The sequence below is a fragment of the Condylura cristata genome, unplaced genomic scaffold, assembly GCF_000260355.1.
Source record: "Condylura cristata isolate star-nosed mole 26May11 unplaced genomic scaffold, ConCri1.0 scaffold00007, whole genome shotgun sequence".
Lineage (NCBI taxonomy): Eukaryota > Metazoa > Chordata > Mammalia > Eulipotyphla > Talpidae > Condylura > Condylura cristata.
In genome coordinates this window covers 4,828,243-4,837,039 of record NW_004567108.1, presented here as the reverse complement: position 1 = coordinate 4,837,039, position 8,797 = coordinate 4,828,243, and the positions used below count along the sequence as shown (strand labels likewise).

Here is an 8,797-nt window from a genome sequence, read left to right as displayed (position 1 = left end):
GTTCCGACTCTGGCCCGAGCTCGCTGCCGGGTGGCTTCGGGGTCCCTCCCTGGCTTCCCTCATCCTCTCCTCCCTGCCCTCAGAGACAAGCTCAGGACAAATGAGATAAGACTCTGGCAGGCACTCTCGGTTTCTCTGGAATCCAAATTACATTTTCCTAAGATCATTTTATCCGCTTCAGCACCGTGAATCGGCGCTAAGCTCACTCGGGAACCAAGACACGGCACACAGGCCCCGGCAGCGCCTCGCGGGGCCCCGTGGCCTGTGTCTGTGGCCGGCCTCCTGGGACACTGACGGGCTCCCCGCACAGGGGCGTCTCTCGGAGCCCCTCCTCAGCAGACGAGCCGACGGTTACGGGCTCCGGGCAGAAAGCCGCCTTCAGCATTCTCCAAGCGCCGAGTAAGAACATCCCCCACCCAGCTTCTGAAAGGGAACCAAATTCCACGATAACAACTAACTCATAACAGGCATCATAAATTAAGCCGACAGGCGGAATATGGTTAAGTCATTTCCCTGGCCAGATCGATCCGCCTGCGTCCTCGGAGGCCGATTAAGCCTGAAATATGCGGGGCGGGAAGAAGCTTGGGAGCAGGAGGGCGGCGCTTGCTGTGGGCCCGTCCTGGCCCGAAGAGGCGCTGTCTCTCTGAGCTGGCCTGGAGCCGGCCTCGAGGACCGAGAGCGGGCGCTCTCCGGGGAGCTTCAGCGCCCTGTGAGAAGCAGCCCTGTGTGCGCTATGCCCGGGTCATCTGGCCTCATCCCAAATGCCGACCCAAGGACTGGAGAAGCTGACTGTGGCCTCAGTTCAGGGGGACATCTTGCACCCCAGCTTTAGCCTTTTGAGTCTGTTCTGGGCCGAGGATCTCAGTGAGGGGTGTTGGCAAGAAGACCGACTTTTGGGGCGGCCACTTTGGGACTGCGAGCATGTTGCGGTGACGGTGCTGGGGGAGGCTGTCAGCGCCGCCCCAGCCAGAGTGGGAGCCCCCAGAAGAGGCCCAGCCTCAGAGCGAGGTTGCGGGAGAGCGCGCCAGATGAGGAGAACAGAACGGGTGGGTCACCTCGCAGGGAGACAATCCGAACACCCCTGCAGACTCCTGGGGTAGACGATTAATCTCTCCCACCGTGCTGTCCACCGGTCACTTAGTCTTCCTGGCCCGTCGGGTACAGAGTTTGCCGTCTAACGGCAACAGCCCTGCTCTCTGGGGCTCAGTCCCTGTTCACGCGAGCCGTGGCGATCAGAGACCCCAGCAGAACGAGCCTCGCTGTCCTCGCGGCTGGGCACCCCGCGGGTTCAGGCCAGCGCCCCGGGCTGTGCCCTGCACAGGCGTGAGTTCGCCACATGCCAGAGGCCTCAAGCAGAGATGCGTAGCGGGGACCCTGAGCTCAAGCTGGGGGCTCCTCGGTGCTGCCAGCACCCCCCCCACCCCCGTCTATCTATCCACCAACCGCCTGAAGAAAGACCCCCAGCAGAGACTTAACGTCCCTCCCCAGGGATCTCTGGCACTTGGCTTCAAGAAACAGAATTTCTTATTGTAAAGTGAATTTTTCAACTCATTTCTAGGGCTTAATGAGACAGAGCCAGGAGAGTGCCTCTGCCACAGGTGTTCTGGGGTGACGGTGCACAGCGGAGGGCTGGCCAGTCCCGCTGAGGCCAGGCGGCCAAGCGACCGTCCCCCTTCCCTTCGGGTGGGATCTCGAGCAAACTGACTTACTGAAAATCAGAATCCTCTCCTGAAAGGCTTCCAAGTTCCAACTGTATTTTCCTCCGCCCCTGGCCAGGCGTGGGGCCACAGGGAGGGCCGCTGGGAGGCACCAGACGCCCGAGCCAGCGTTCATCTGACTGCAGGCAGCAAGTATGTGCTGGGCGTGCGTGCAGGGGTGCCGGGCAGGGCGAGAACCCAGCCCGCAGCCCTGGGGCTCGAGAGTCCCTGAAGGACTCGGAAAGTTGCGTGGAGGAAAAAGCAATGATTGTGAACAGTGCAACTGCCGTAGGAAAGCAGTATTTTGAAACCTGCTTGCTCCTGTCCCAGAAAATACACGAGATGCGTGAATGTCTGTGAAGAACCAAGAGAAGACCGAAGTCGGGGCTCCCTGACCTGCCGTGTGAACCAGCCACCCAGCAGCCATCATTCGAAAATGACAGCAGTCGGGGGTGGGGTCCTTCCTGCACGGGAGTGGGCTGGGGAATCCACGTGCAGAACAGACTTGGGGGCCTACGGCTGGGGACACCTCAGAAACACAGAGGCAGGGGTTCAGGGCTGGAGCTCAGCTGAGCGAACCCCCGGTCTCCCAGGGCAGCCCTGGCGCAGGCCGCTGCAAGGCCCCGTCGTGAGAGGTGTCTCTGGGAGACCCCGTAGGTACCGGCACCCCAACTGCAGTCCCAGCAGCTCTAGGCCCCGGGGAGTTGAGCAGCGATTTCTTCTGCTTACTAGAAAATCAGAAAGCTGGACACACCGCCCCATGACACCCCCGGAACGGGCGTGGGAAGGGCACAGGAGTTTCCCCATCCCCAAGGAGAGTCTTCGCTCCCTGACACCCCAAGCTGCCCCTGGGCTCAGCCCCCGTCCGAGCACGGCGACCCTCGAGAATGTCGACGACAGCGTCACGTAGAGCGGCTGCCCCCAGCCCCAGCCGCGGGGCCCCGGCGCACCTTGTCACTGTCCAGCGTGTTCTGAGAGGTGCGGGAGGCGATGGAGATGGTGTCCGGCTGGCTGCTGCCGTCTCCTTGGCTGTCCAGGTCCTCCCCGTCCCTGCAGAAACAAACGGCTGCACCTCGACACTGGCCGCGATGGTCCGTGGCTCGTGGTGAGCCAGTGGCCGCGGCGGAGACGCCGGGGTCGGAGGGGCCCCCACGGGCCAGCGGCACAGGCCAGCGCCGGGCACGGCTGCCGCTCCTGACAGCGTCCTCCCCCTTAATTCCCAGCACGGTAAGACCCAGACCACGGTAAGACCCAGACGTCCTTTTAGGAAATGAGAAACCAAGCCTCGGGTGCCCTCGGGCTTGTCCAAGGCCCAGGGCGTGATTCTCAAGGGGCAGGAGGCCCTAGGCCCGCGACCGCCCGCAGCGCGCCCGCTCACCTCCTGCCCCTCTGCCTGGCGGCCGGCGCGGTCTTGGGGAGGTGGATGGGCTCCTTCAGGGCCCCCTTCAGGTGCACCGTCCGCTCCTGGATCACCTCGCGGATGTGCTTGATCCAGTCCTGCTTGTTTTCTATGCTGGAGGCCTGAACGGGGCGCAGAGGGATCATGCTGGTCACGGCCCGAGCCCCACCAGGCCGCACGGCCCCCCACGCTCCAGGGCGCCCCGCTCCGAGCATGGCTTTCCGGCAGAAAAGCGACCACGCCCTGTGCTTAATCTGCCACCGCGGAAGCGACCGTGATCTTCAACCTTTGTTGCACCGACACCACTCCGCTCTCCCAGCGGCGCGTCCCGCTCTGGGGCCCCAGGAGCAAGCCCACCCTCCCCACCTCTGAAGCAGCACTGGCTGCACTGGAGACAGCCCTGGCCCTCCCGTACCATTCAGGCGAAGGGGGGGGGGGGTCAGTGGGCCTGCGTCTGGACTTGAGGAGCCACCCCGCCTCTCCCCCCCCGCAGGCGCCCCCAGTGGTACTGCAAGCGGTGGGGGTTTCCTAGGAGGGGCGTGGCGGCGACCATCCCCTCGCGACGCCACCCCGCAGACCAGGGTGAGGGGCCGCCCGCCACCGCCCGGTCTTGGGGTGCGCCCCAGGGAAGTGGGCCTCTCTTCTACGTGTTCTGAGCCCGAGCAACGGTTTTTAATTTCCCTGTGGAACACATCAACCGGTGATGTGTAAACACGATTCCCTGGGAAATGATGAAAACGACCTCCGTGGCCCAGCGATGAGATCACGGAGGGGCGCCCCCCGTGTTCCCACGGGTACCACGCCTTTGAAAATACCAAGTGGAAGCCCGCGTAAGAGCAAGTCAAAGTGGACGGCCCTTTCATAAACAGAATGTTTTAACTGGGGGGTCTGTCTTGGAGTGATGCAGGTACTGTAGTGACGGGGAAGTAAACCGAGGCGATGACCCGACCCCGGAGGAGGCACCAGGACAGCAGGGCGACCCCATTCTCCCGGGGCGGGGCGGGGAGCGACGGGAGGCTGCGCGTGAAGTAGGTGTCTCGGGACGGAAACCCCGGAACCCACAGATCCAGTGGAGCTCAAATGCCTGGCAGCAACGTGTGGCGGTTAAACAAAGAGACGCATCTGAGCTAGAACATTCGGCAGCTGGAGGCAATCGAGGAGAACTGTCAGAGCAGTTGAGAAGTAAAGAGACGCCTCAGGATTTAAACAGAGCCCTGGCCACTGCATCTGCCAGCACGACGCTTACACTCAAGAGCTGCAGGGCGAAAGGGAGTCCCGTGCACTGAGTCCCACGTGCCAGCCAGGAGTGGCGCAGAAGTGGCACTCTGCGTTCCAGGCAGCAGCAGCAAACAAGGCTGAACCTCCGTTTCGCAACGACTAGGCCGTAACTGTCACTTACCATCCCCTCCGCCGCCCCACCCCTGCCGTCGCCTCCTCCCGACACCATGGCCATCGCCATCGCCTCCCCCACCGTCACTCCCACTCCCACCACTCCAACCACACCATCTCCCCCACCTCCAGCAGCCCACTTCATCACACTCTCACCACCACCCAGCCCACTCCCACGACCCCCATCATCACCATCACTCCCGCCATCTTTGCCACCATCCGCACTCTGCACTACCTCCACCACCACCAAACTCTCTGCGAAGATCTCTACCACCATCATCACCTCCGCTGTCAACATCGTCACCATCACTTCTACCACGATCAAGCGAACTCTGAAGTGAATACAGACGTCGTTTCCTTTGGGCGCCTTGGGCCGCAACGCCTCGAGGGACCTTCCTGTCACGAGTCTACAGGAAATCCTCTTTGCCTGCGTCCTGAGCATCGTAACTGTGTCCTAGAGGAAACTCACAGCCGCCACTATTTTGCAGCTGCCCCCGGGGTGTGTTCTGCTGCAGTCAGTCTCGATAAAAGCTTTAAGGTCTTGCGCAAGCTTCACAACTTGACGCATCCCGTCTAGGATGCAGCTACCAACGCCATTCCTATTTCTCGGGCTCCAGACCAGCACTAGTAAGAACATACTGGTTGGCAATCACATGCTCATTGCAACAACCCTTCACCTTCATGTGAATGAGCCCGTCGGGTCCAGTGACGTCACACGGCCCTAACGCCGAGCCCCCACGCGGGGGGTCCTGACGGTAACTGCCGCGGCGGGGATACTGCCGAGGCTGAAGGAACGTTCAGACACAACCGCTGACAGGCACGTTCAACGGGCCAGAGCCCCAGTGTGCTCGTGGCTGGCTCCCCAATACTCCTCCAGTTTTCAGCTACATCGTCCCCAAAGCATCCTCAAGTCTTTCCAGGTGGCGCCAGGAGAGCCTCATTCGTGGGCTTTCGAGCGCCGAAGGGGCATTCGACACCCCAGGGCCCGGGTCCCTCCAAGCAGAGGCTGGGATCGTGAAGAGAGTCTGAGTGGCACAGTCAAAGGCCCTTCCCACCCCTCCAAATGGTATACTCACAAGCACTCTGGCTAGTTAGAACACTTTAAATCAAAATATTATTGTCCTGCTTTTAGCCCTCACATTCGAAAGACACAGCGCCTGGGACCCCACAAACACTCTGGAAACTGTCAGAGCCCCCAGCCTCATTATGTGGCTACTTTGCTTTGAAGAGCAAAGGTTGAGGACGCAACGGGAAGTGGCGGGCTGCTTCTCCTGCGCCCTCACGCCAAGCCCTGCCGCACCTAGGGGACCAACCCCATCTTTTCAAGACTGGGAGTGTCCTCCACCGATCGCTTGGTAGGCAAACAAGTGTTTAGCTCAAGTTATCACCTCGGTGGAATAACAACCTGAATTTATGCAACTAAAGAACACAAAAGAAACAAAGTGATAGGAAAAACCACTATGTTTCAACAACAGAAAAAAAAAAAGAAGAAGAAGAAAGCAGGCGCAGCCCTGAGAACCTTCTCGGGGGCCGTTCCCAAGCGGCCGAGGCACCCACCTTCAGGACGATCTTGTTATCTGAAGTTGGCGTCCTGCCCACCCACAGTGCAAACTTGCAAGCATCTCCCTCGACGTGTTCTGTGACACCCAGCTCTGAGGTCTACATCAAAAGACAATTATGTAATTAGGTGGCTGGAAAAATCTGGCAGGATAGAGAGCAGAGACCAAGAAAACAAGTTCTGGTGACTTGAGGTCAGGCGGGAATGTAACCGCAGTGGGGCCCCGTGGGCCTAAATCTCACTGCGTTCAAGGGAGGAGACTGTTCTTAGGCTCAGGCTGGTTTCTTGTTTCATTTCCTCCAGCATCTCTCAGAGACTCTGAGGCAAGTGGACCGACAAACAGAGAGGGAGAGCGCCCAGACGCCCGAGGGCCGGTGCCTGGGGTCTGGGCAGCGGCTGTGCCCAGGCCGGGGACGCACACAGGGGCCCTTCCCGGCAGCGTCCCAGAGGCAAGCGGTGTTTTGGCAAGCGAGTTCCTGCCCGGTTTGCTCAGCAGTGGCGAGGCCTTGTAGGATTTCTTCAGTCGTGTTAAGGAAGGGCCGAGAGAAGACGTTTCTCTCTGTCACGCATCAGGTGTGAGACGCAGAACAGGGAAGAGGAGAGAGGAAGGCCGGCGTGGCAGGCCTCCCCCACACCGGGCTCCCCAGCCCACTTCCCCCACCGGCGAAGGAGGAAGTGACTCACGATCCTTCAGGGACCTCTGAAGGGACCTTAGCTTTTAAAAGATAAATTAAATGAAGATGCATCAGCTTCTAAAGCCCACTCGCTGGGCCTCTGAGGGTGGATTAAAGCCAGCTAGTGAAATAACTGGCCAGCAATGCTGCACTTTTTCTCCCCGTTAGAATATGATCTAAAATGATGTAAGCCAGGCTGAGGTCCAAAGGACAACCTCACGCAGGATAGGAGCCAACGTGAAAGGCGGTATGAAAACCACTGGCTTGAATTTGCAAATTCCAGATTATTACTAAGGTGACTTTTACACTCGGAACTAATTTATCGCTCTGGTAACTAGGTTCGTGTACGGATATCATACAAATGCATAAAGCGTCCACAGTCCCGTATCTACCGGTATTCCCGAGCGGACAGCCAGACGTGATCCACTGCATTTTATTCCTTCTTGACAGAGACTGCCCCTTAGCTCTGCACCTGCCTGAGCTGCGCTCAGAGGCACGTGGGGTACGCTGGTCTTATGAAGAGGTGGCTTGGGTTTTGCTTCAACCCAAATGGCAAGAAAGTCACCAGGCGTGATTCTCTCGCCAGGACGTACACCGGTGAGTTAAATCAGAGTCCAAGTGTGTCGCTGTGCCCCTCAAGCACCCAAGGGTGGCTGTCCCAGGGAGGAAGGGCTGTCCCTCTTCAAAACTAGCTTTACCTACAAATGTGTTCTCTGCTGAGCATCTTCTACTATTGTTAAGAATCCTAAGTTGTTTTTTTTTTTTTTCATAAAAAATATCAAAGCTCACGCTCTAAGTCTCTACAGCAAGCAGCCAGCCTCTCAAGTATACTCCAGTGTTGGTGAATGAAAGGGAACTATCATTCCATAGGAGCATAACTCCGTAGGAGCGGTTCATTTCTGAAGCCACTGAAGTCACACAGGAAGCCAGGGACGCAAATTCACCTGTAAAGTGCTTTCTGATACTGCGCCTAACTTAGAAAAGCAAGTTCTGAGCCGCTCAGCCGCACGAGCGCCCCCTTGTGGGCAGGCAGCTGCCGGCGTGCCATGGAGCGAGGTTAACATGGGACCCTGGGTCCTTGCCATTCGCTGCAGGACACTTTGGGAGGTGAAACTGCAGGCACCAGGGGTTTTTCTCTACCTGCAAGAATCGCGCAACTGTGTATTCTTGAAACGAACAATTCCGAATGTCTGTACTTACAAACAGTTTGCTTTTGTAAAGGTATTTGCTTCTCCCGCTGGAATCTTTCACTTCTTTACTAAACACCAAGGACATCTCAAAAAGGAAGAGGTGCCGTTCTCGACCCTTTCGAATTAAGGTTTTTGGGTCCCACACTTGGAAGGATTCCTGCAGGATAAGTTCTCCCTGAGACTCGATATTTTCATCAAACCCTACATGGGGAAAAGGAAAAATAAAAAAAAAAGCAAAGTGAATTTGAAAGAAACATCAAACGTGACATACAAGAAGCCTCATGACTATTTACAAAACCACCATCTGGGAGTGGAGGTCCCCACTGGACTCCCGACTCCAGCGTCCCCCCGCGGACTCTCCCCACACTCTCCCTCCCCAGTTCCCCCTAAAGTGGGACCGTTTCCCTCTGGAGCGAGTCAAGCCTCCTCTTGACTGCCGGGGGGCTGTGGCTGGAGCGCATGCTTCCTTCCCACTTCACTCCCGCCCTCTGCCCGCTGCCTGCCCCCGGGCCTGCCGACTCCCCAGGATGGGGACCTGCGTTCTCGGCTTGGAACCCCTCCCCGCAACTGCCGGCCTGGCCCCCACCCCCCGCCGGCTGCTTTCTGCTCCCGGTCCTCGGAGTGACTGGTCACACGGACGGGAAGGTACAAGGCTCCACCGAGCAGGCACCGGCCAGGGGCCTCCACACTCCCGAGGGCAGCCCCTGCCCGCGCCCCGCCCCCACCGCAGTCAGGTGCAGCTAGGCCCCTACGCTCTGGGCCAGGTGGGGTCGCCTGTGTCCAGCTTCTGCCCCTCCGTGTCCCTCCCGGCTCCTGCTGGACGCCTCCTGAGCCTGGCCCTCCAGGGCACCTCAAGGGGGGAAGGAGCCCATGTCCTTGACGACGCCCCA

The 8,797-nt window shown here is 59.0% G+C and overlaps 1 protein-coding gene across 1 annotated transcript in view; it reads right to left on the bottom strand.

Moving 5' to 3' along the window:
- Positions 1–2,599: 2,599 nt before the first annotated feature.
- Positions 2,600–8,797, bottom strand: part of TRIO (trio Rho guanine nucleotide exchange factor) — a 71,322-nt gene continuing 65,124 nt past the window's right edge. Inside the window, exons 27-30 of the mRNA XM_012721745.1 lie at positions 7,918–8,108; positions 6,043–6,144; positions 3,076–3,218; positions 2,600–2,747 (exon numbers count right to left, since the gene is read on the bottom strand). Of these exons, the coding sequence (XP_012577199.1) occupies positions 2,600–2,747; positions 3,076–3,218; positions 6,043–6,144; positions 7,918–8,108 (584 nt within the window). The remainder of the gene's footprint in view (positions 2,748–3,075; positions 3,219–6,042; positions 6,145–7,917; positions 8,109–8,797) is intronic.